Source organism: Aythya fuligula, chromosome 10, assembly GCF_009819795.1.
Source record: "Aythya fuligula isolate bAytFul2 chromosome 10, bAytFul2.pri, whole genome shotgun sequence".
NCBI lineage: Eukaryota > Metazoa > Chordata > Aves > Anseriformes > Anatidae > Aythya > Aythya fuligula.
This window is the reverse complement of record NC_045568.1, coordinates 1,412,033-1,439,562: the sequence shown is the minus strand read 5'-3', so window position 1 is coordinate 1,439,562 and position 27,530 is coordinate 1,412,033. Positions and strand designations below refer to the sequence as shown.

General features: G+C 40.6%; 1 protein-coding gene across 8 annotated transcripts in view; it reads left to right on the top strand.

Annotated features, from left to right (window-relative positions):
• Nucleotides 1–27,530, top strand: part of CACNA2D3 (calcium voltage-gated channel auxiliary subunit alpha2delta 3) — a 518,406-nt gene that overhangs the window by 314,309 nt on the left and 176,567 nt on the right. For all 8 annotated transcript variants that reach the window (XM_032193911.1, XM_032193905.1, XM_032193903.1 and 5 more), the window contains one exon: nucleotides 23,393–23,471. In XM_032193911.1, coding sequence (XP_032049802.1) covers nucleotides 23,393–23,471 — 79 coding nt within the window. The remainder of the gene's footprint in view (nucleotides 1–23,392; nucleotides 23,472–27,530) is intronic.

Here is a 27,530-nt window from a genome sequence, read left to right as displayed (position 1 = left end):
ACCAACTCAGGAATTTCAGAAAGATTTTCTTAAATGAGAGTGCTTCTTGATGCAGAAGTTTCTGAGAAACCACTCATAGGAAGACCAACAATAAGCACACTCCTTCAAGAGTCTGCCAGTGAGTCCACTGTTCTATCACAGCAGTATCTGCATTTGCAACTTCTGCTTTGGTTGATACTTAATTTCAGTGAACTAGGAAGGTAGTCCTAGAATTCCATGGGCAAACGTTGTTGTTGTTGTTCCTGTAAATAAAACCTTCAGTTTTATTCTATTATGCTTGTAATGTTCAAGCCTATTCAGTGAGTAGGCTTCACTATGAAATTATAAAAGTCTTCCTTTTGCTGGTTGGATTGCTAGAATATGAGCCTTTTGCCACTGAAGTTAGTATAAAAACTCATATAAAATACAATTGTACAGAAATGAATATAGGCTTGGAAAGTTTACCTCAGCAGCAAACTAACTTATACCTAAAATGTTTGGTTCGAAGTGCAGGCAGTGGTTTGCATCTACTTGTGAAGGAGAGCTTTTGTTCAAGTTAAATCTGCCAGAAAGAAGACAAATAGACATATTATGAATCATTAAATACAGAAGCTCACTTCAACACAATTCTAGAAAGCTTCCACAAAACAGATCACACTATGTTCAATAGGACATTCTTAGTAATGCCTCTTGGTCAGAGCAGGAGTGGCTATGGTGGCTAATCTTTGTCATAGAATAAAATTCATGTAAAGAAAAAAGGCAAGTAAAACATTTTTGTTAATTAAAAATATGGTATTATGGTATCCGACTAATGCTGCTATCCTATGCTATATAATGGTACTGTACCAGTGCAGGTGGGTGGCCATGTCAGAGAGCACAGAAAGATCTTGCATCTGATGTTCTTTCCAATTACCCTTTTGCAGTTTGTCTTCCAAATCATTGTCTTTGATAGTAGAATTTAGTGGACAACCACTGCATTCTGTTATATTTTAGCTGGTGAGATTTTAAAACTTTTTTACAAATGTTACAGAACAGAACAGGTTCTTATTTCCAGTTGTAATTATGCATATTGATTTGTTAGGCAATGAGTACCTCAATACTATCATGTCCTCTCATATGTGAATGCCACTGTAGTTATACTGGAGTCTCACCTGCTCTTCTCCTTCCTAATCCATCTACAGTTTGTAAGTTGCTTTTTTTAAAATTCCATACATTGACTACTGCTCCCCTTTGTCTTGGCTGAAGGCTCACTTATATCTCCAGCAATTGCTCCTGAAAGCAACGAGTTCACTTCTTCAAGCGTAAACAAAGCTGTGGATCTAAAACTGGACTAATAACATTGCTGAAATATTTCTAACTGAAAAGGGAAGAATGCTGATAAAAAGAAGAAATAACCTAGTAATCAAGACAAAGTAAAGAAGAAATATACTGTTTATTTGACAGGAGAAAAAAAAAAAAAGGCAGCTGTAACCTCAAAATAGTCAAACTTTTCTGGCTATAAGCTTATTTAGGCCTCAGATTCTTGGCTCATGACCTGTAGCTTTAATCTCAAGTTTCCTCTCCAGCATTTTTGGATGCTAGAAACACCATTACAGATTGGTAGAAAATCAGTGATAAAACTTCTAAATATCACCTTATTTTGTTACGCTGGTTTCCCAGTTGCCAGTTTTTACAAAATGGTTTATGACTGCAGTAATCCTCTCAAAATCAGCTGTTATTGGAGATAATAGCCAGTTGTCAGAGCATTAACCACACGGACTTCACTTTGGGCTATTACGTAACAAAAAGAATGAACTGGTGGTAAGGTTGCCAGGTGTATTAAATTATATGATGAATTACAGAGATTCTGTAATGGGGATTAGTGTCCAAATGAGACTAGTGGAGATTGCCAAACCCATTATCTGATAGCACTGTAGACTGGACAAAATCCCAAGGGTGAAAGGGCAGTGCTTTGACCATTATGTCATCCTCTAATCTGTGTCTGCACCATGCACGGTGAAGTACGCTGAAAATGAGTTACCATTGTTCTGTAACATCCTGTAACTATATAATAACAGAAGTGGAGAAGTTGGCGGTACTTGGTTACTTAGTCTGATTTTGATCTTCTCTCATGGATTCTTCCAAAAAAAAATTTAGTTGATATACAAGAAAGCTAACTGATAAAGTAGTGGGAATTGTATGAGCTTGTTTTTTTCCACAGAAGCTTCAGCTAGACCCAAGAAAGCTGGTTGTCATGGTTTCTGCTCTAATCCCTTCTCCTCCTCTCCATTCAAACAAATTAATTTGTTTAGGCTGCTGTTTTGCATTTAAAGAAGAAAATAGCTATTCTAGATTTCAGCAAATCCACGGGCGTTGAAGAATGAAAATTAGTTATTCAGGGATGGCTGAATTATCTGTAAGTAGTTCATCTAGGCTTGTGTGTTAATGGTTTATTATGACAGATGTGGAATCTTGCATATCAGGGCCAGAAACAAAAAATTCTTTAGCTTCCCAGATGAGAGCACAAAGCTTGCTCTTGCCCCAGTAAATAGTATCACATTTTACTTTGAAATTATAACATTGTTATAGCACAAAACTTACCTCAGGGAATCTCTGGAACTTACAAAAGGTGAGTTAAAAATTTTCCTCTCCTCTATATCCAATATGGTTGATCTAATTGTATCATTGCTGGCTTTACCAGTGGAAGGATACAAAAAATAAAACTAAAATTTCTAAAACTCAGTAAAACTATTTCTAAAATTCTTCAGTAAAAATGAGCAGTATATACTCAGCGTTTGAAGGTGCTATATAAAGATTTTATTGGCACGCTATAGATATATCTAAAATGAAACATTTAAGCCATTGGCCTCAGAGTGGAAGAAATGTTAGAGCTTTTGTTGAGAGTAAAAGTTATAGAGAAGGTAAAAAAAAAAAAAAAAAAAAAAAAAGGATTTTTTTTTTTCTCCAAATATTTGATACTTTATGTAAAGTAGTCTTTGGAATTAAATTTTCCAGACGTTGTCTCAGCCCAAAGCTTAATACTCTCAAAATCTGGAATTTTTCTTTGCTTATTTAATTGTTAAGCTTCTAGGAAGAATTTAGTATGTTCAATATATGTCATTGTTATATTATAATTTTTATATTATTGATTGCTTATTTTTCATCATTAATGTATACTTCACATAGAGCATGAAAAATAAGCTACCTTAGATGCACCTTAGACCTATTTTGTGTTTTTGTTTTGCTGCTAAATGCTATATCTGAACTCTTTATTTAATACAACCTCTTCGCTCTGCCAAGTCTTAACATATAATTTCTCTGCAATTAACTCTTGCCATTCAAAGTTCACTTGTCTTTGAGGGGAACTGATCTTGCCCAGTTTTCTATGACTGATCATTCAGTATGTGTAATGCAGCTAGAACTTATGTCCCTTGTAAATGGCCTCAGATGTTCCTTTCAGAAATGTCAGGGATCAAACCCACTTAGGGAAGTACTAAGTCTTATGCTAACATGGTGTTGAACACTTTCAAATCACCTGAAGTACCGCTGCATGGAGTAAAACAGCATAACTTCATATGCCCCTGCTAATTCTATCCCTAGTATATTGGGGAAATTTTGACAATAGGAAATGATTCTTCATAAATCTTGAGTTGCTTTATAATCTTCTGTAAATCCATAAAGGGTGTCAAGACTTTTTCTTTGCTTGTGTTTTTTGTAAGCTTTTGTAAATTTTCCATTTCCATGTTTTTTTTTTTTGTTTTGTTTTTTTTTTTTTTTTTAATTTTAAAAAATAACAACAAAAGAAAACCAAAACAGCCCCACCCAATGTCTTATGTAAAACCCCTAGCTTGTTTGAATTTTCTAAGTGTTTCTTAACAATCATAGAACTAGATACTTTCCTCACAGGTAAATGTGACATAGTAATGTTGTCTCCTGACCAAGAGGAATTAATTGCAGCATCAATTTCCTTTTTTTCTGCATGTGTATTCTGAAGTAGGTCTATTCAAAGAGCTGATGGGGAGGCAGATGTTTGGGAAAGCAGGACTCAGCTGCCTGATGATCCCCAGACAGATTAACTGTTTTTCTTTGTTACTGTTTTTGCTTGCAGAATCTTATTTTCCAGTTAAATAGACCATCCAATTTTTGTTTCTGTTAACTGTTCTATCAGTATTTAGGGTAAAATTCACAGTGCATAGGATACCAAGATAATACAAAACACTGTTATAAAATTGCCTGGATACAGTATGTAATTGCAGGAAAGAGAAAATATGAGGAAATGCAAACTTTTACAAAAGGGATATTTGAAATACTAAAGGAGAAAAATTAATGATGAAGAACCTTTTACTAATTAACTTAAGGTTTAAGGATTCATTTTTGTTAGGTTATGGCTTCAATTGCATGGCTTTCTCTCAGTGCAGTGTAAATTGAGTCTTTCAGCACCTTATAGGGTAAAGATCTCTAATAGGATAGAAGATACTGTGGTAGTGCTATCTTGCATTGTATCACAGGGCTTTGTGGCCTTCATCAGTACAATTTTGTTTGCTTATTTAAAACATTGTCTTCATGGAACTTCCCACTGGGTTATCAGTGCAAATCAATCCTTAACTTCTTTTTTCGCCACTTCATAATAAGAAAGAGCTAGAATAAATAAAAATCACTGAAGGTGTTCAGAGGCAAGATGAAGTTTCTAGACTGACGTATTTCTTCTGCTCTTTTCCCATGCCTGTTCATTGCCCTGTTTCTTGTGCCCTTTGCAACAACAAGATACATTGGAATAGAGTCTTGAAATGCAGGTATTATTTTTGAATAGGTTTGTGTGCATGTGTAGACTAAAGTTACAAGACATAATACAACACCTCAAAATTGCTATGTCTTGCAAATTCACCATTATTTTCTTTTTGAATTTGAAATTTTCCTGTGCAAAGACACGTCATGTTCACATTTTTTCTGAATGTAAATTTCTGTGATCTTGATGAATGGATCCAGTGTGACTCCCAAACACCTCTATGACTGCATTCAGATTGTTTCTTACAGGCAAGTGTGGTAGGGTAACATGGATCAATTGTAGCATCAATTTCCCCTTTTTTGTTGGCCTCTTCTGAGGTAGAATTGTACAAAAAGAGGGAGGAACAAGAGGATGGGATTATGTAAGGAGTAATATTGAAGATCAATTTTGAAATGGCACGGTGTAATTTTGGGAGGGAAGCAGTAGAAGCATAATTAAAACCTCAAGTTCTTTCTAAATTGCAAGTTTAGGTTGGGAATTTGAACCTAAAATAGCGGTCAGAAATTATAAAGCAGCAGGATCCCGAGGAAGATAAGCCAGTTCCTGGTGTTTAAAGGATGAAAGTTTGAGTTTATGCTGTGTAGTTGATTGTAAGAATATTTCTGCTATAATAAAGCTTAAGAAATGGAGTATGAAAAATCCCTAATCAGCAGAAAAAGGAACAGATTCTGAAGAGACAAGTAACTCACAACATAAAACTAAAACAGCAAAAGAATAGAATCAGAAGTTAACCCTGGCAAATTAGAATGCGATGTAATTGTTGATTCTGCCACCAGAAATACAAGTTGTAAAGTTAACATGCTTATTTTTGTTCCAGTTGGTTTATTTATTTCTTTTAACTGTTTGGTAGACTTTCTAAAGAATAGACAGCATCCCTAAAGCAATTGTTCTGAATAGAAAAATAGATCTGCCTAGATCTGCACATGAGAATTTCAAAATGGACATTCTTCTTTTCACCTTAAGCTGTTACTTTTCCCTGTATTCTTCCCATGTGCTCTCCTGGTCATATTCCAAATGAGTGAACCAGAATTTACTTTTTGTCAGCACCAGACTTTGAGAATGTAGCTCTGGGAGTTGTATTTAGAGGAGTGGCACTAGACCAGCTCTTAATGAAAACTATTAATCATTCTGCTCTGCTTTTAATTAAAGATACACAAATATTTAAATATGCTTTTAATATACTAAACTGTGTAAACGTTCAGTGCCTTTTAAATAACACATGAATAGGTTTAGGTAGAGTAGGAAAAGAAATGTCAATACAAATAGTCATCTTTTTCCAGGTTGTCCACCTTCTCTTTGCAGAAGACCATCTGCAGCACAGGTTAAAATAAATAAAGGAAGACCAACATTTTTTTCTTCCTGGAAAGTTTTACTATCAAGAGTGAGTTACCTAAATAAATGGCGGCCTTGTGAATTATTGGGTTTACCAAATTCAGGCCATTTGAGAATTGCTTTTGTGAATCTTGAAATTACAGCACATAAATCAAATCTAGGTCTCATCTGCAACTGTCATTTTTTAAGCTGTTGATCAAGTGGAAATTGAAGTCCTTTGACCAATACACCATTGAGACTGTTGCAAAGACCAAAATGTTAAATCACTTTCGTGGGGGTCTGTATATAGGGTAATGCTCAATTTGCGAATTGAGTACGTTGACTAGGATGCTTGCTTCTGCCAAGATGACGGCAAAGGTCCTTGCAACAGTCTTCAGCTGTACTGAGATATTCCATATTGCCCTTCTACTGAATCTTTATTTCCATCTGACCAGTGGCTTTTTATGACTACTCTAGCACAGGCATGATTGACTGTTACTTGCTGTCATAAATTAGGTTCAAAACATTTCTTAACTGTCTTAAGTATGTCCAGATGACTCTCCAATGTTCTTGACACTTTCTGTTATGATAACTATGGAAGTATCTTTTCCCTGTACAGGGAATATACAGAATCAGTCAATTCTACAGCGCTAATTGCATTAAGAAATCTCTGGGATGCCCAGTTTCTCCAACCAGGCTCTGAATCAATACATTGAAATATACAAATAGTGCTTATCAGGTGGTCTAGCATGAGTTGTCTGGGAAAATCATAGAATGGCCTGAGTTGTAAAGGAACTTAAAGATCATCTAGTTTCAACCCCCCTGCTCTGGGCAGGGTTGCCAACCACTAGAGCCAGGCTGCCCAGAGCTACATCCATCCTGGCCTCGAATGCCTCCAGGGATGGGATATCCACAACCTCTCTGGGCAACCTGTTCCAGTGCCTCCCCACCTTCCGAGTGAAAAACTTCCTCCTAATATCTAACCTAAATCTCCCTTGTCTTATGTTTAAAATGGTTAAAATGGTTTACACCATTCCCCCTTGTCCTATCACTATGAACACATGTAAACAGGTGTTCCCCCTCCTGTTTATATGCTCCCTTCAAGTACTGGAAGGCTGCAATGAGATCTCCTTGAATCCTTCTCTTCTCCAAGCTAAACAAGCCCAGTTCCCTAAACCTTTCTTCGTAGGAGAGGTGCTCCAGCCCTCTGATCATCTTAGTGGCCCTCCTTGGACCCATTCCAAGAGCTCCACATCTGTCTTGTGCTGGGGGCCCTAGGCCTGCACAGTATTCCAGGTGGGGTCTCCCAAGAGCAGAGTAAAGGGGGAAAATCACCTCCCTCTACCTGCTGGCCACCCCTTTTTTAATGCAGCCCAGGACATAGTTGGCATTCTGGGCTGCAAGCGCACACTGCCGGTTCAGGTGAGCTTCTTGTCCATCAGGACCCCCAAGTCCTTCTCTGCAAGGCTGCTCTCAAGTTCTTCTTCGCCCGGTCTATATAAATACCTGGGATTGCCCCAGCCCAAGTGCAGCACCTTGCACTTGGCCTTGTTGAACCTCAGCAGATTCTCATGGGCCCACTTATCCAGCCTGTCCAGGTCCCTCTGGATGGCATCCCTTCCCTCATCAGCTGATCCCTGTATCAGCTGCACTGCTCAGCTTAGTGTCATCTGCAAACTTGCTGAAGGTGTACTTGATTCTGTGTCTCTGATAATGATACTGAAGAGAACTGGTCCCAAGAACAATCCCTGAGGGACATTACTTGTGACCAGCCTCCACCCAGCATAAAACCGTTGACCACAACCCTTTGGCTGCAACTAGCCAACCAATTCTTTATCCATCTAACAGTCCATCCTTCAAATCCATACCTCTCCAACTTAGAGAGAGGAATGTGGTGAGGGGCCATATCAAAGGCTTTGCTTAAGTCCAAGTAGATGACATCCATCGCCCTTCCTTTGTCCACCAATGCCGTCAGTCCATTATAGAAGGCCACCAGATTGGTTAGGCAAGATCTGCCTTTGGTGAAGCCATGCTGGTTGTCTCGGATCACCTCTTTATCTCGTATGTGCCTTAACATGTCTTCCGGAAGGATCTGCTCTATGATCTTCCCAGTCACAGAGGTGAGGCTCACCAGCCTGTAGTCCTCTGGGTCTTCCTTTCTCCCTTTTGTAAAAATGGGAGTAAAGTTTCCCTTTTTTTTCAGTCACTGGGGACTTCACCTGACAGCCATGATTTTCCAAATATGATGGAGAGCAGCTCAGCAACCACATCAGCCATCTATCAGATATTCTCAAACTGTCCAAAATTCCCACCCAGAGAGCTCCTGCAATAAGCCAGTTCTTTACAGTGAGGCTGCCTGAAAGTTCAGGCAATCGTTAAGTCACATGTTGATCCAATGTTCCAAATCAGTCAGTTTTCTCATTTGCGGAGAGACTAGCTGGGGCATTCTTTGACCATAATAACTATGGGAACTTGAATTTCATCTTTATATCCTACTTATAACTCCTATTTCATATGTCTTGCCACAGAACTATTAGTATTTCTTGCTGAGCCAGAAAGGAAAGGCTGCTTTGCTTAAGGTGTCCATGAAGTAGTTTGCAGCTGCAAACAGACGTCTCTACTGTCAGCTGCAAGTAGAATTCCTGTTTCCACTCCCACACTGTATTTTAAGTTTCTGGAAATACTATTTTATAGTCCTGCTTGGCATGAAGATATGTCTTCGTAGTTCCAGTGTGTAGAATCTTGCAGATTGACTTGTCTCATTTAACATAGACAGAAGAAGGTTCCTATTTTCTTCTCTGTTCTGCTAGTTAAATGAAGTTTCAGAGGTGAGGGCCGTTCCGGGACTGCAGATTAGTCTGTGCATAATGGATGAAACTGTTAAGCGGATATTTCAGATGAAGTGGTTGGCACTGAAATAACTGTCATTTTAATCATCATTCTTAGGTTTCCTCACTAATGGTCGAGTGTGTGCGTCTCTGACATTTTATATAAGCTTTCTGTCCAGATTTTAAAGGTTCAAAGTTCAGAGCAGTCCCTAGCTGCAACAGTAAGAAACTTATTAATAGAACTCACTTCTTTTTCAAAATTAGATAATGTAACTAAGAATAGAGAACAAATTATCTGTGTAATCCAAATCATGATCTGTGCATTCCAAAGATTACAGTTTTTGCTCTTGGACTGAGCTTTGCTCTGCACTCGGTGAATCTGATAACATCTACAACTTTCAGTTTTGTAGACAGGATGTAACAAATCCTAACTGGTGTTTTTGTCTGAGAATATTTGCTTTCTCCACAGCAAACAGTTTATGCTAAAGCTCGATATGGTTGATCTCACATTTTACAGTTCAGAAACTGAGAATATTTAGATTCAGGTATCTCTCTCAAACATGTTACAAAGCTTTCATAATTATCCAAAACTGAAGGGTTGTCTTTCAGTCATAGGCCTTTTGCCAGAGAGGTACTTTATACCCATTTGATGAAGATTTCTTCTTAAGATGAAAATGGTATCCTGATTCAGTCAAAGCTCTGATGTTGAAAGGTGTTTTTCTCATTTGGCTTATACAAAGTTAGCCAGGGCATATGTAGTCTATGTGAATGTCGTTATTGGATCTTCTGAGACTAGCCCTTAACAGCTTTGATCTTACTAACTCTGCCTAAATTAAAATGTTCTCTTTGTACAGTTTGTTATGGTTTTGGTTGGGACAGAGTTAATTTTCTTCATAGAGGCTCACACACTGCTGTGTTTTGGATTTTTGATGAAAACTGGGGAGCCAGTCCCAGCCTGAAGGGCGCAGTGCTCAGCCGCTGGGGCCAGCCGGGCTGCTGGGGTGACCAGAGCCCGCCTTGCGGCTTCCGCCTGGGGCAAGCGTGCTGCTGCCGCCTGCTCTGGCCTGGCACAGTTTTGGTGTCCTGCTGCGAGCCTGAGTGGGCCACAGCTGCGAGATTGCCCTCAAGCGGGGCTGCTGGGGGAAGGCTGCTGCACCTGCTTCAGTCGTTGCTCAGGGGATGGAGAGACAGTGTTTCTTCTGCATCCGAAGAGATCTGATGCTTACAGTATCACGGGAAAAACGAGCGTGACTAGTTGCGAGGAAGAGGAACAGGCCTGGCATAAAGGCTTAGTAGTAACAGCCATCTGAGGGCTCAAAGCTGGCACCTATTTCTCCGAAATCTGTTATAGTCTCCCCAAAGTCATAGAACTTGAGTTTAAAAGGGTACAGGATGCATTGCTCCTACATCCCGTCATCTTTATCATTGACACAAGACCCTTCTTTATATCTTATGGCAGTATTTCTTTCTGGATCTGCCTCCTGTTTCTGTTTTTGTAACAAGGACTGTCACAGACAACCTGCTCTGCCCATTTGTCTTCCTGAAGGTTTCTAGAGCGTGCCTATGCATGACATCCTGACACAACTGTAAAAGCATAAAACTCATGTTCTTCTGTGTGAGGGCCCTTGAAACTCTTTAAACAAACCACTATGACTGCACAATGAGATAAATTGCTCTTCAGCAGTTGGAATTTTTCTCAACCATATCACTCAGAAACAAAGGAATACAAAATAGTTCTTAAAACAACAACAACAACAAATCTAATACCCTTTTAAAAAATGAACAAAGTACTAATTCACACCAAAAATAAAAAAATAGAAAAAGAAAAGAAAAAGAAAAACAATAAAGGTACTTCAAACAGGTACCAAAAACTCAATTTTGTCCCCAAACAGAATTTCATTCTTAATGCAAATTAGAAATAGTAAATCTTTTGTCTAATGTACTGAATTTATATGCTGACAATAGGCATTTTTATTATTTATTTTTAAATCAGCAATTACGCGTCACTTTGAAATACAGAAAATCCATATTCTGTGTTAGACTGTCTAACGTACCTTGTGATGGTGAAGGGCATTGGTATTTTTGTGATAGTCAAAAACTTGGGAGAACGTATTCTGAGACACAGACTGAAGGAATTTCTTTTACCTATAGAATGTGTGGTTTATAGAATCTTGAAAGAACCTTTAGATACGTATTTTTTTTCTTCACAGATAGGGCACTTAGTCATTGGAACATGCTGCCCAGGGAAGTGGTTGAGTCCTCATCCCTGGTGTTATTTAAGATAAATGATGAACTTGAGTGTCTATGGATAAGGATCAGGGAGAAGGCCTGTAGGGGTGACATCTTGGTGGGGGTCTGTCATAGAAAGCCTAATCAGGACAAAGAAATGGATGAGGCATCCTATGAGAAGCTTGCAAAAGTTACATGATCACCAGCACTCATTCTCATGGGAGACTTCAGCTTCCTTGATATATGCTGGAAGTATAATAGTGCACAGAGGAACCAGTCCAGGAGGTTTCTAGAGTGTGGGGAAGATAGCTTCCTGACACAGCTGATTCAAGAGCCTACCAGGGGAGGTGCCCCACTAGACCTGCTCTTCACTAACAGAGGACTGATGGGAGATGTGAAAGTTGGGGACTGCCTTGGGCAGAGTGACCATGAAATGTAGAGTTTTCTATCCTTGGTGATGTCAGAAGGGCAACTAGCAAAACTGTTGTCTTGAACTTATGGAGGGCAGACTTTGACCTATTGTTGCAGGAGACCCTTGGGAGTCACTCCTGAAGGGCAAAGGGGTCCAGGAAGCCTGGACACTCCTCAAGAAGCAAATCTTAAAGGCACAAGAGCAGGCTGTTCCTGAGTCCTGTAATGCGAGCCGGAGGGGAAGAAGACTGGTATGGATGAACCAGGAACTTTTATTGAGACTCCAGGAGAAAAAGAGTCTACGTCCACTGGAAGAATGGACAGGCTACTTGGGGCAACTACAAGGAAGTTTCTAAGATATGCAGAGAGGAAGGCAAAAGCCCAGCTTGAACTCAGATTGGCCACTGCAATAAAAGAGATCAAGAAATACTTTTACAAATATATTAACAGCAAGAGCAGAACCTTTACTTCATGCCGCAGGGAATGTGATCACTGAGGATAATGATAAGGATAAGGCTGAGGTTCTCAACACCTTTACATCTGTCTTTAATAGTCAGATCAGTTATCCTCAGGGTACTTTACACCCTGACCTGGACGTCCCCTGTGATTCAGATAGAGAATCACTCCCTGTGATCCAGGAAGAGACAGAAACCTGCTCCTCCATCTGGAATGTCACAAGTCCATGGGGCCAGACAAGCTCCACCCTAGGGTGCTGAGGGAGCTGGTGAAAGTAATTGCCAAGTTGCTTTCCACCATCTATTGGCATTCCTGGTTATCTGGAGAGGTCCCAGAGGACTGGAGGCTTGCTGATGTGACTCCCATCTACAAGAAGGGCCATAAGGAGGACCTGAGGAACTGTCAGCCTGACCTCGGTTCCAGGCAAAGTTATGGAGCGAATCATCTTGAGTGAGATCACATGGTACTTGCATGGCATCCAGGGGATCAGGCCCAGCAGCACGGGTTCACAAAAGGCAGGTCATGCTTGTCGATCCTCATCTCCTTCTATTATCGTGTGAGTAGACTGGTAGATGAGGGAAGGGCTGTTGATGTAGTCTACTTAGACTTCAGCAAGGCTTTTGACACATCTCCCACAGTATCCTCCCAGGGAAACTGGCTGCCCATTGCCTGGACAGGTATACTCTTCTCTGTGTAAAGAACTGTCTTGAGGGCCATGCCCAGTGGGTTGTGGTTAATGGAGTTAAATCCAGATGGCGACTTGTTACAAGTGGTGTCCCCCAGGGGTCAGTACTGGGGCCTATCTTGTTAATACCTTTATTGATGACCTAGATGAGGAGATGAAGTGTACCCTGAGTAAGTTTGCAGACAACAGCAAGTTGTGAGGTACTGTCGATCTGCCTGAGGGTAGGGTGGACCTTGAGATAGACTGGACTGCTGGGCTGAGGCAAACAGGATGATGTTTAACAAGGCCAAGTACCACGTCCTGCACTTTGGCCGCAATAACCCCATGCAATGCTATAGGCTTGGGGCAGAGTGACTAGAAGACTGTGAAGAGGAAAGGGACCTGGGAGTGTGGATCAATGCTCACCTGAACATGAACCAGCAGTGTGCCCAGGGAGCCAAGAAGGCCAACGGCATCCTGGCCTGTATTAGAAATAGTGTAGCCAGCAGGAGCAAGGAGGTCATCATCCCCCTGTACTCACCTTTGGTGAGGCCACACCTTGACTACTGTGTTCACCTCACTACAAGAAGGATATTGAGGTCCTGGAGCGTGTCCAGAGAAGGGCAAAAAAAATGGTGAGGGGCCTGGAACACAAGTCTTAAATGAGGGGCGGCTGGGGGAACTGGGGTTGTTTAGTCTGGAGAAGAGAAGCCTCAGGGGAGACCTCATTGCACTGTACAACGACTCTACAACTTCCTGAAGGGAGCTTGTGGTGAGGAGTGGGTCGGCCCTCCTCAGATAACTAATGATAGGACTTGAGGGAATGGCCACAAGTTGCACCTGGGAAGATTTATATTAGATATCAGGAAAAACTTTTTCTCTCAAAGAGTAGTCAGGCGCTGGAACGGCCTGTCCAGGGAGATGGTGGAGTCACTGTCCCTCACAGTGTTCAAGAAGTACCTGGACAAGGTGCTACGACGTGATTTAGTAGCTTAATGGGTAGTATTGGTAATAGTAGGATGGTTGGACTAAATGATCTTATAGGTCCTTTCCAATCTTGTGTTTCTATGTTTCTATGATTCTAAGAGATGTGTGGACATGGCAGTAAGTGACACCGTTTAGTAATGGGACTTGGTAGGTCAGGTTGATGGTTGAAGTTGCTCATCATAGAATGGCTTGGGTTGTAAGGGACCTCAAAGATCATCTAGTTCCAACCCCCCTGCCATACACAGGGATGTCACCCACTAGATCAGGTTGCTCAAGGCCTCATCTAACCTGGTCTTGAACACCTCCAGACATCCACAACCTCTCTGGGCAACCTGTTCCAGTGCCTCACCACCCTCTGAGTGAAGAATTTCCTCCTAACCTCTAATCTAAATCTCCCCTCTTTTAGTTTAAAACCATTCCCCCTCATCCTGTCAATATCTAAATGAGCAAAGAGTTGCTCGCCGTGTTGTTTATAAGTCCCCTTCAAGTACTGAAAGGTTGCAGTGAGGTCACCCCGGAGCCTTCTTTTCTGTAGGCTGAACAGCCCCAGCTCTCTATGCCTTTCTTTGTAGGATTATTTGAGTAAAATAGATGTTCCATGGAATCATTTTTCAGAGCAGAACTGTTCTGACACTCTCCATTCAGTTACTTCAGATACAGAAAGAAGAAAATATGGTGGTCACTATTAACATTTTTTAAACAGTTTTTACTGATCAGCATTTATCTTACATAGCATCTGAGAATACAGATGGATATTAAATCTGGTGCCTAATGTCTAGTCTATTTACAATAACATTTTTAATAGCAACTATAACAATGTGTGAGCTCTTTTTAGACAGTCTGTGGCCACCCAGACTGAGTGCCTGCTCAAAAATGCAGCAGTTCAGGTCTCTGGATGCAGGGAGTGCTTGAGCCTGTTGCTGCCCTCTGAGGGCGGCAGAGACACCGTGTGTGTGAGGTGTGAGCAGGTGGATGACCTGGTCTGCCTGGTGGCAGAGCTAAAGGAGGAGGTGGAGAGGTTGAGGGCCACCAGGGAGTGTGAGCAGGAGATAGACCTGTGGGGCAACTCCCTGCAAGGCTTGAAGGAAAGGCATCGGGGTGAGTCACCCCAAACAATGGTGGACCCCTTGCCCTGTCGGGCAGAGGGAAGAATGGAAACAGGTCCCTGCTCAACATCACAGGCAACCCCCCTCCCTACCAGCCCTGCCTCCCCAGGTGCCCTTACACAACAGGTTTGAGACCCTGGAGCTTGAGAGACCGGTGGGTGAGGATGAGGTGGTAGGTCTACCCAGGAGGATGCCTAGGGCAAGGAAGTCAACTCCACACATCAAGACTGTCACCACTAAGAAAGATAGAAGAGTAATTGTTGTAGGCAACTCCCTTCTCAGGGGAACAGAGGGTCCTATTTGTCAGCCTGACCCTACCGGTAGGGAAGTCTGCTGCCTCCCTGGGGCCAGGGTCAGGAATGTTGCCAGAAAGCTTCCTAACCTGGTTCGCCCTTTTGACTGTTATCCTCTTTTGATAGTCCAGGCTGGCAGAGATGATACTGAAGAGAGAAGTCTGAAGGCTATTAAATGAGACTTTAGGGAACTGGGACAATTAGTACATAGAGCGGGAGTACAGGTCATTCTTTCCTCCATCCCTGCAGTGGCAGGGAGGGGTACAGAGAGGACTCAGAAAGCCCACCTGATAAACACCTGGCTCAGAGGCTTGTGCCAACACAGAAATGTATTTATTTGTTTTTTGACCATGGGGCACTTTACTCAGCACCCAGCCCACTAACTGCATATGGGTCCCACCTGTCTCGAAGGGGAAAACAGACACTAGCACAGGAGCTGGCAGGGCTCATTGAGAGGGCTTTAAACTAGGTAGGAAGGGGACAGGGATAGGGAGGGAATAAGGCTTATTAGAGGTGTGCCAGGGAGAACAATGTTAGGGGCAGGGGAGCAGGCAGTGGCCCAGCTGAAGTGCATCTGCGTTAATGCACACAGCATGGGCATCAAACAGGAGGAGCAGGAAGCCATCGTGCAGCAGACAGGCTATGACTTGGTTGCCATCGCTGAAATGTGGTGGGACCACTCCCATGACTGGAGTGCTTCAATGTCTGGCTATAGGCTCTTCAGAAGGGACAGGCAGCGCAGAAGGAGTGGTGGTGTGGCTCTCTATATTAGAGAGTGTTTTGATGTTGTGGAACTTGAGGCTGAGACTGGGAATGATAAGGTTGAGTCCCTATGGGTTAGGATTGGTGGGAAGGCCAACAAGGCAGGCATCCTGGTGGGGGTCTGTTACAGACTGCCAAACCTGGATGAGGAGATGGATGAGGAATTCTACAGGCAGTTGGCAAAAATTGTGAAATCGTTGGCTCTTGTCCTCGTGGAGGGCTTCATCTTCCCAGACATACCCTGGACATGCAGTACGGCTCAGAGGAAGCAGTCTAGGAGGTTTCTGGAGAGCGTGGAAGATAGCTTCCTGATGCAGCTGGTTAGTGAGCCTACCAGGGGAGGTGCTCCACTGGACTTTCCATTTACAAACAGAGAAGGACTGGTGGGAGATGTGGTGGTCGGGAGCTGTCTTGGCCAGAGTGACCACAAAATGGTAGAGTTCTCTATTCTTGGTGAAGTCACAAGGGGGACCTGTAAACCCGCAGTCTTGGACTTCCGTAGGGCTGACTTTGAGCTGTTCAGGACACTGGTTGGCAGAGTCCCCTGGGAGGTGGTTCTGAAGGGCAGAAAAGTCCAGGAAGGCTGGGCACTCTTCAAGAAAGAAATCTTAATGGCTCAGGAGAGGTCTGTCCCCATGTGCCCAAAGATGAGCCGGTGCGGAAGAAGACCGACTTGGCTGAACAGAGAGTTGTCGCTAGAGCTTATGAAAAAAAAAAAAAAAGTGTTTATGATCTTTGGAAAAGAGGGCAGACCACTCAGAAGCATTATAAGGATGTTGCAAGGATGTGTAGGGACATAATTAGAAAGTCTAAAGCTCATCTAGAGCTCAGTGTGGCTACTGCCGTTAAAGACAACAAAATATTTTTTTTCTAAATACATTAACACGAAAAGGAGGACTAAGGAGAATCTCCATCCTTTACTGGATGGTGGTGGTGGTGAGGAACTTAGTGATGAGAGATGAGGAACAGGCTGAGGAGCTTAATGCCTTCTTTGCCTCAGTCTTTAGCGGCAAAAACAGTTGCTCTCTGGATACCCAGCACCCTGAGCTGATGGAAGGGGATGGGGAGCAGGATGTGACACTCACAACCCAGGAGGAAATGGTTGGCAACCTGCTACAGCACTTGGATATACGCAAGTCGATGGGGCCGGATGGGATCCACCCGAGGGTACCGAGAGAACTGGTGAAGGAGCTGGCCAAACCACTTTCCATCATATATCGGCAGTCCAGGCTATTGGGGGAGGTCCCAGTCGACTGGCAGCTAGCAAACGTGACGCCCATCTACAAGAAGGGCCGGAGGATAGACCTGGGGAACTAAAGGCCTGTCAGTTCGACCTCAGTACCAGGGAAACTCATGGAGCAGATCCTCTTGAGTGTCATCACGTGCCACTTATAGGGCAACCAGGTGATCAGACCAAGTCAGCATGGGTTTATGAAAGGCAGGTCCTGCTTGACAAACCTGATCTCCTTCTATGACAAAGTGATGCGCTTGGTGAATGAGGGAAAGGCTGTGGATGTGGTCTACCTTGACTTCAGCAAGGCTTTTGACACTGTTTCCCACAGCGTTCTCCTCAAGAAACTGACTACTTTTGGCTTGGACTGGCGTATGCTTTGTTGGGTTAAAAACTGGCTGGATAGCCGGGCCCAAAGAGTCGTGGTGAATGGAGTCAAATCCAGTTGGAGGCCGGTTACTAGTGGTGTTCCCCAGGGATCAGTACTGGGGCCAGTCCTCTTTAGTATCTTTATCAATCATCTGGATGAGGGGATCGAGTGCTTACCCTCAGTAAGCTTGCAGACAACACCAAGTTGGGTGCGTGTGTTGATCTGCTCGAGGGTAGGAAGGCTCTGCAGGAAGATCTGGATAGGCCGGACCAATGGGCTGAGGCCAACTGTATGAAGTTCAACAAGGCCAAGTGCCGGGTCCTGCACCTGGGGTACAACAACCCCAAGCAGAGCTACAGGCTGGGAGATGAGTGGTTGGAAAGTTGCCTGGTAGAGAAGGACCTGGGAGTATTGGTTGGTAGTCGGCTGAATATGAGCCAGCAGTGTGCTCAGGTGGCCAAGAAGGCCAACAGCATCCTGGCTTGCATAAGAAGCAGTGTGGCCAGCAGGGCTAGGGAAGTGATTGTCCCCCTGTACTTAGCTCTGGTGAGGCTGCACCTTGAGTACTGTGTTCAGTTTTGGGCCCCTCGCTACATGAAGGACATGAAGATGCTCGAGCGAGTCAAGAGAAGGGCGACGAAGCTGGTGAGGGGTCTGGAGAAGAAGTCTTACGAGGAGCGGCTGAAGGAGCTGGGATTTTTCAGCCTGGAGAAGAGGAGGCTCAGGGGCGACCTTATCGTACTCTACGGGTGCCTCAAAGGAGGCTGTAGCAAGGTGGGGGTTGGTCTATTCTCCCACAGGCCTGGTGACAGGACGAGGGGGAATGGTCAAAAGTTGCGGCAGGGGAGGTTTAGGTTGGATCTTAGGAAGAACTTCTTTACTGAGAGGGTTGTTAGGCATTGGAATGGGCTGCCCGGGGAAGTGGTGGAGTCACCATCCCTGGAGGTCTTCAAAAGACATTTAGATCTATCGCTTAGTGATATAGTTTAGTGTAGGACTTGATAGTGTTAGGTCAGAGGTTGGACTTGGTGATCTTGGAGGTCTCTTCCAACCTAGGTGCTTCTGTGATTCTGTATGTAAACCCATCACTGTGTAGGCCTCGTCCACATGCAGAAGTTGAAGTAATTAGAACTTATCTTTCAGAGGTAGTGCAGTAATGCTGTACTGTTGACTTATGTTATATTTTTACATAGATACAGAAAAGAAGTTTTGTGATCACAGTTGCTTTTTCCCTGCTTATTGGTAACATACAATTTGTCTGTACCAGTGCATCTAGAATTATTATGTAAGATTTATCTTTATGCCTATTCAAAACAGTAAAACCAGTATAAAAAAGGTATGTAGAGCCAAGTTTATTTTTGAAAAATGGGATTTAGATTCTAGACTTACTCAGGAAAGTTTCAGTTTTGACTTCATTTATTACCTAAGTCGTTCCTGTGATCTCAGACAGCAGAAAGCGACATGGCAAGCTTTGTTTTGTACGTACAACTGATTCTACTCTGAACGGTTAGGGATGCATGAGTGTTTCCCACTGCAAGCCCACAGAGGATTAACCTTCCACTGGTGGATTCAATGAACTGATCAACGAAACTTTTAGAAGTAGGTTAATAATCAGAATTGTTTGCTATAGGAGCTGATTTTGGGAATTTTTCTTACTATCCTGAATGGAGAATTAAACAATATCCATAAAACCCATTAATGTATCTTTAAAATCAACAAAGAAAGGTAAACTTCAATATCTCTGTTTGTTTGTTTGTTTGTTTTTTAAACTAGAATACCTTTGGGAACTTATATTACTATAAATAATAAATCACTTTATTAAGTAACGAACAGTATAGAGATGGCATTTTAAAAATATAGCTTAGCACATATTTCTTTTTACAGAAGATTTTGTACTTTATGGTAGACCTAGTAAATGCCATTTATATAATGTTGCAGCAAAAAGAGAATAGAGAAAAATACAAAACTCATTGGGATAAGGAGCATTTAATGACATGATCACTCATCTTCAGTGTGAGCTGTCTATAGCTTTTATTTATATTTTTGAAGTAATGCCAACCAATTAGCAGTATTTCTGATGATGCTTTAAATAACTTCCAGAGAAACTGCAGATACCAAATAAACTATATGTTTAAAATGCACTCAGAGAAAAATCATTAAAATCCTTGCAACAGTATCACAGAGGCAGTCCATTCTTCATAATGATCTATGATACCTATTTCCTGAAATTTTATTATTTGTAGGTTTAATGCAGTTTGGTTGCTGCCTAGACCTATTATCATGCTTACCACTCATTCTTTTAGATAAGGCTGGTCTCCTTTTATTAGGAGCACAGTGTCTTTTGATTCTGTATAGATTAAAGCAGATCATTAGATATAAATCTCTCAGATGTATTCAGTCTCATCATAGGCTATATTCTAGCATTATTTTCAGAAAGATAAACTGTGACAGTGATTTATGCTATATTTTCAGTGTATAAATCTCACTGTGCCCTTTCACTTGTGTTTAGAAAATAAAGATTTTTTTATTAATGGTTTTGGTAGCTATCAACAAAGCATGAAAGTACTATTCTTTAATGCTGTGTCCTCTAGACTCTTAGTCGGATTATGCATACTATTTAATTCAAACTAATTAACAACAGTACACAGTGCATATCTTTTTTAAAATGACATAAATATAAATCACGATTGAATTCTATTACATTTTATCTTTGAAAGACTGGAGAAGATTTTGTGTTTTAAGTCTTGTCTTTAGGCAAAATAATAATGCAAGACACTCTGTATGCCTAGAAAGGATTTGGCCATTACGAAAACTGAAAAGGGGACAATGAGGACTATAGTATCACAACTGAGAGTAAAGAGAGAAATCCTCCAAGTACATTTTAAAACTTCTGTAGAAAATAAACTTGTTCAGAGAAGGTGAAATAAGATTAGTCTGTTCAGGAACTCGTCTGGCCAGATCTTGCATATCTCCCAGGATGCAGGTTCTACAAATTCTCTGGACAATGTCTTCTTATATTTTATCACACTCATGATTAAAAGGTTTTTCCTTAGAACTCTTCAGAGTTTCTGTTTTTCTGACTTTTCCCCCTTGCCATCTTAGAGGCTGCATGCCATCTTAGAGGCTGCATTCAAGGAGAATGAGTCAGTGAGTCAGTGTCTGTCTTGTACAGGGGAGTCCAAAACTGGTGTGTGTAGTGGGGTGACATTACTCCAGATGTGGTCTTGGAATAGAGAGGAATAATCTCACTGGTGTACACCTTGCTTATACAGCCCAGTATGCACTTGACCTCTTTTGCCTCAGGGGCTCCCTGCTTCTTGTTTCCCATGGACCCAAGGCAGTTTTCTGTAAAGTTGCTTTTGAACCATCTCCCTGTTACCTGTGCTAGTGCATGTGTTTTTTTTTTTTTTTTTTTTCTGTGCCAGATACAGGACGTTTTCATGTTGAACCTTATGAAGATGCTGTCAGCCCAGGCCTTCAGCATCTTGAGGTCCCCTTGAGAAGTGGCCTTGCCCTGCATGGGCCATTCCCCTAGCTTGGGATGCCCCATGACCTCGTGAGGTGTTTGTTCTGTCCAGGATGTTCGGGTAGCCTTCAGTTTTTCTTCAAAACAGTATTTCTCCTAATAATAACAAGTGGATGCTTCTCTTCCTACTTTCAGGCAATTCATGAGCAACTTATTCTTGTAACAAATAGCTCTAGATGGATTTTATTCAGGTCTTGAACAATCTGTCTGCTACTGTTCTTTTCAGATGAGAATTGTGCGTGCATTTGTGTGTGTGAATGCACTTACTCGTAAAAATCAGAATTGTTTCTCTGGTGTAAGGCTATTGCTGGAGATGTTGTCTTTAAAGGAATTTAAAAGTCTGGTCACAATCTTTGCACACAGTGCTGCTTTTTCTCACATCTAAAATGTGAAAACCATTTTTGCATTTTGCAACAGGGCACATAACTGGTATTGGCCAACTGAAAGAGTAATTTCTCCTCAGAAATTGTCCTATACTCCTGAAAAAAAGCTGTTTATTTCTCTCACAATTCAGTTAAGTTCAAGTGTTCTTTTAGGTTATTGGGCCAGAGCCAAATAACCTTTCTCAGATGTTTTTTCTTCAACATTTCCTTTCATGTCTTCCTGTATCCATTCTGACACTGCTAATGTCTTGGAAGTCATGGCCTTAATTATATAAATCTAATTTCCTCTGAAATTTCCAGGCCAGATTGAAGATTGCAAGGGGATAATCTGCCATGTACTAGCTTTACTTTTTTCCAGCCCTCAAGCATTTTTAATATTGGTACAGAAAAACATTAAATTGTATATCAGTAAAAAAAAAAAAGAAAAACAACAACAAAACAACCACCACCACCACCCCAAAACAAACAAACAAACAGAAAAAAAAAACCAAAACAACAAAAACAAACAAACAAACAAAAACAAGGAAAGCTATATAATACCATACAAATCTTCAAAGTTTTAGGTCTCATACCTGAAGTCTCATTATTTCTTGTGTAGGGTTTTTTATCTGCATCCTGGAAAAAGTTTTTTGTTGTGTTGTGTGTTCTATGGCCCATATCAAATTATATCTGTAGATTCACAGACGTTAGAGATGAGTAACTGATGATCTTCTTTGCAGAACAGTGTTCTCCAAGCAGTATTGCAGTAGGTATAAAACTGATGCTAATCTTGATCATGAAAAAGCCACGAAGCAGTAATAATGCTAACAAAAAGATCAAAGGAAAAAAGGAAAAGAAAAAAAAGAGAGCAGAAGTACAAGTCTATTACCTCCCAGATAGTATGCCATGTACTTTAAAGTTTTATTCTGGACAAACTTGACAAGTGTGATGTTTTGAGAAGAAACGAATAGAGTGTTTGCTAGAAATATCTGATAATGGGAGACTATGACTGGGAATGACCATGATACCCTTCAAAAAAAAAAAAATATTTCAGATGTCCAAATTCTATGTCTGAGCTTCTATCAAACCTGAAAGACAAATCCTTAACGCTAATCTTGGATTTAGCTACTTAAGTCAGTTTATTTCAGGGGCTGTGTAAAGAGCATCACATTGCAAAAACTATCATGGAGTTTGATATCAGTGTGCTGTGTTAGTGAAAATCATTTAGCAGAGATAGTATAGGTCAATGTGCAGGTATTTTAGCATTACTTATTGCTGTCCACATTACTGAAAATAACATTAGCTCATGTTAATTCACCCACTCCTGTTAAAAGAAAGTAGCATAGAGTCAGCATACACAGATGAGACAGATACTGTTTTGCAGTAAATACAATAAAGTTGTGGTTGATCTGCTTGATTGGAAGGATTCCTTAACGTACATGTATGTTTATCTGAAGAGAAAAGGGGATATGAGGCAAATATTTTGCATTTGCAGGATCTCTGAACAGATGTCCCTTTGTGTATATCTGCGCACGCACATGCATAGCCCAGTGGCGTGGCTCTTTGCACAGATGCTTTTATCTGGAATTGTTGCAACCCTGTACACGAATCTTCAATTTATCACTTGATGATAGCACAAGTACCACCTGTGGGTACCTGCCTCTAGGCTGACACAGGGACAATGGCATATGAATTTTGAAAACCGATGGGAATTGGCTTGCCTGGAGTTTCAGATTCTTCCATAGTAGTATTTACTATTTATGCCTCTTCTTCCACACCACAGCAATTTTCTGAATTCATAAATGCAGAACAGATTTGCATAAAACACTGTTTTGTCATGTACTCTGATGGTTTTGGTTTATTCTCACTTATACTTCAGCCATGTAACCTAAACGTTTGTTACATGTCAGATATTAGAAACATCAAAAGAGATCAGCCGTTCTGTTACATCGAACAAAAGCCATATTTCACCATGAAGACATTACTTGCAGTAATACTTTCTTAAAAAGGGTCTATCCATACCTGAACTGCATATCTGTATGGGAAGTTCCACTGTGTAGGTTTTAAGTGGCTGCAGCATTAATTGACTTGATCTCTTCATTGTATTTTCAGGTTCGTATTTTTACCTATCTGATTGGAAGAGAAGCTGCGTTTGCTGATAACCTGAAGTGGATGGCCTGTGCTAACAAAGGTTAGTTAACCTTCAACTGTGAAAGCCTTGCTTTCAAAACTGTATCACTGGGTCTTCCTGAATAACTGACCTGTTTTACAGGTACAGTGCCACTGACAACTAATCAAAGAGGATGGGTTGTTTTTTTCCAGGATGAAAAAAACTTATTTATCCATAGCATGTAATTTAAAATATATTTTCTTTTTTAAAACATCTGAATCTTTTTAAGATGTGGTCTTAAATTTTAGTTCAGAGACCAAACCTTAGTTTCAAATTGGTTGTCCTGTTGTAGCTGTTACTACTTGGTCACAGTTACTTTGGTACCTAAGAACACTGGGTGTGAGTCCTGTTGAGTTAGGCGTGGAATGTAAAACACCAGACATCCTGTCCCTTGAGGAGCTGACAGTGTAATTGAAAAAACAGGTTTATATTCTGTAAGAAGGGGCATTAAAACATGTAAGATGCTGAGATGCTACAGTAAAATGATTGACTAATAAAAGTAAATAAGTAAGAATGATTCAGAGGTTAAAAAAAAAAGTGCACACAAAAAACTAATTACTCTTCAGGTTTTCTCTTGGAAAACAAAAAACAAACAAACAAAACCAAAACAAACAAACAACAACAACAACAACAAAACTTCCTTTGTGCCACATTATATTATGATGAATTGCATCAGGTGCTATCCATTTAGTCATTATTTCTTTAACTACTGTTATGTCCAGCTGATGGAAATTACTTAGTTTGAAGTCTTAATCAGCTAATATTACACCATAATTTAGTTTAAGTAATAGTATAAGAATCCTTTGAAGCATCTTTTTGAAGGCAATTTAATCAACAAAATCTTTTAGCTTTTTAGCCCTGCTGTTCAGATTCATAAAGATCTAAGTACAGAAACTCAGAAATTAGGACCAGGCAATAGAGACTGCCTCACTAGATCATCTGGTCCATGTCTTTATTCTCAGAGGGGTCACCTTTATCATTCTTCAGGACTACTTTGTTCTTTTCAGAGCCATGTTGCTTCCAGTTAGAATCTTACAAAGTAGATCAACTAAACAGTTTAATGCAGCTTAATGACTGTTTCTTCTATACATTTATTTATTTATTTATTTATTTATTACTGTTTAGTAGGTACAATACCTGTTTTCTGGTAGCTTATAATTCAAAAAGTCTTTTACCTCTAATTAGTAAATAAATGATTTCTTACAGCTTTGAAAATCATAATTGGATTCAGCATAAATAGTCATGTCAGGCAGTATGGATTTAGAGTTTTTTCCTTTACAATTTTCAGCTAGAGCTCACCCATTTTCTTTTAGTGAAAGGAGGGATTACAGCGCAGACAGATGAGCAGTGTAGTAAAGCTGGTCTAAAGATTGGCTATATGGCTGGACTGCAGTTTACTACTTGCATGGATGGGCCAAAGTATGTTGTTGTCACTGAGGGTCGATGGCCCTAAAATCAATTTTCCTTGCAGTGATTTTCCCCTTGGAAGCACAACATAGATGAAAGCTGTTTGCAGGTTTTACAGCTGACTGGACTGTGGACAGCAGTCCTTTCCATCAAAAAGGGTCACAGGGAAAATTCATACCACCTTGTATTTAGCTTCTAGATTCTGATGGTGAAACCTTCAACAACATAACTTCACCCCTCCCCTTTTTCTGTTACATTTCTGTGTATAAGTAGGGCATATTTAGAGGGAGTTCACTTGATGAAGCAAAACATCAAACCATTTTAAATACATTAAAACATTCAGGAGCCCCAGTGACCCTCTAGAGTGGTTTGTGCAATTCAGTCTTCTGTATCATGAAAGTGTACATGAAGGAAAAGAAGTAAGATTTACTAACATCCTCAAGTGAACAAAAATAAGATTTTCCTAAATGCACAGCATGCATGTGCCAGATTTTAAAGTAAGCACTTACTACCTTTCCCTCAGCAGTCACTTCCAGTAGAAAGCTGTAAGAGAAAGATGGGAGTTAATGTGTTACTGACTAACAAAACAGACAGCATTAAATGCCCCCCACTCCCCAGGAAATTTCTCTATGCATTAGCAATTTGACAGCCTCTGTTCAGAACGTTTATTAATTACCCAGCATCGCTGCGGCTGGCATATTGCAAAATGGATAAAGGAGGGGATTCATCAGTACAAAGGAGCAGAAGCTGGGAAAGCACTGAAGAAAAAATGCTTTGCATATCAGAGGTCTGATAGTGGCTATCTAACTGCCAGCAGAGGACAGATCAGCCCTGAGGCAAACTGTGCCCCAGCTGTAGCAGTTTATAGACTATTGTATTAGCAGAGAAGAGTTGCTTACAGGAAGCCCCAGTCACATCCATTCCCATTAATAGCATGACCCCAGCACCTCCTGCACTCTGGGCTATTGTGGGGAGTGGCAGGCAGCCAGCTACAGATACTGTTCACCTGCTTGAGAGGCCTCTTAGGAGGAGGGGGTGAATTCTCCATGGGAGCTTTACAGCTGCAGTGAAACAATGAATTCCCCCTCGGTCCCTATGCAAAGAGGATTTTTTTTTTTAATTCTGATGTTTTATTAGTTGCAATAGTATTGCATTTATTTTACATGGGTCCAGAAAACGAAAAGTGCTGCACTCTGTGTAAAAAAAAAATAAATAAATCATTTGGAGGCATTTTTAAAAGTTCCATGTCTAATGTTGGACATTTTAGAGGAAAGGAATCTATCCAAAAACTGCAATGGACTGTGTAATATAGAAAGGCAGAGCATAAGCATCTGTGTTTAACTACATTGTTATATGTATCTCATACTTGTCATTACCAAATCTTACTCATTTCCCTCACGAGTTTTTCTTGCTGGGGACAAAAATTAGTGCTGACTGCAAGGAGCTCTGGGGTAGCATAATTCACACACCAGAGAACTAAGAAGCAGGTGTTAGAATGCAAAAATTTAAGCACAGGTTTGCTGCTGTTGTTTACATGGCCTCAGCAACTGTGCTCAGAATTTCAGAGCATGTCTTTATCTGATGATAAAACCTTGGTATAGGAAGAGTAAGGTTTTTAAACCCATTTGATCTCTGGATAGGAGTTTAATTTATCAGTGTTAGGAAGCTAATTCCTGTGAGGTTTGACATTTGTTACACACAGTTATGAACACATGAATCATCAACATGTCTAAATGTACCAGGGAAAATGACCTAAGAATACTACCCAATGCTGTCTCTAGCTATGCTATAGTAACTTTTGGTGGAGTTTTCTCAACAGGAGAAAGTCCAAAACCAAATATTAGAACAAGCGTCAAAATATGGGAAAGGTAATTTGTGTAGCTTTTGCAATTCCTTTCTCTTTTCTGTAATAGAGGCTAAAACAATAGGAAAACAACCTTTTATATAAATAAGTAAATAGATGAACCATAAATTCATAAAAGATAGCTAACTTCATATTAAATGACTCATGGAAATGATAAAATCTTTGTTAAGTTTTCCTAATGTGAATTACAAAAGCATGCAAACCATATTTGTAAGGATACAAACCATATTTAAACAGACTAAATCTCAAGGAACTTTGCAAAGATTGAAAATGAACTCACATTATAAAATCACATTATAAAAAACCTAGAGATCACATTATAAAAAAATCTAGAGAGAATCCATTATGGTTGACACCATCTTCATCTAAGACTTGTCTTTTGCATATCTTTAGCAGCAATTTTTACATTTCTTTAACTTAGTTATTTGTGAAACTAACCAATTAAAAAGAATAAAGTATTTAACATTCTTTCTTTCAACTTTCCTTCTGTTGCAGCCTGATATATGATCTGTGAAATACAGAAATGATTATTATTATTTTTTTTTCACACTAAACTCTTTTTCCTCCACTTGCTAACCTTGACCTCCTCTAGCTGTCATACTCTCTGTCATACTCTCTGCAAGGAGCACTGCACAGCTAGCCTGCAACTACATGCATGCCAGTATACACGTGCTGTTTTAGCCATCTGGCTCCTTTCAAACAGGATGCTCAATGTCACTTCAATCTGGGCAGAGCCACAAATTTTTCATTTGTCTTGAGACCTTATTTTTCAAGTTTGTTCAAATTGATTCAGAATAACCGAGACTGAA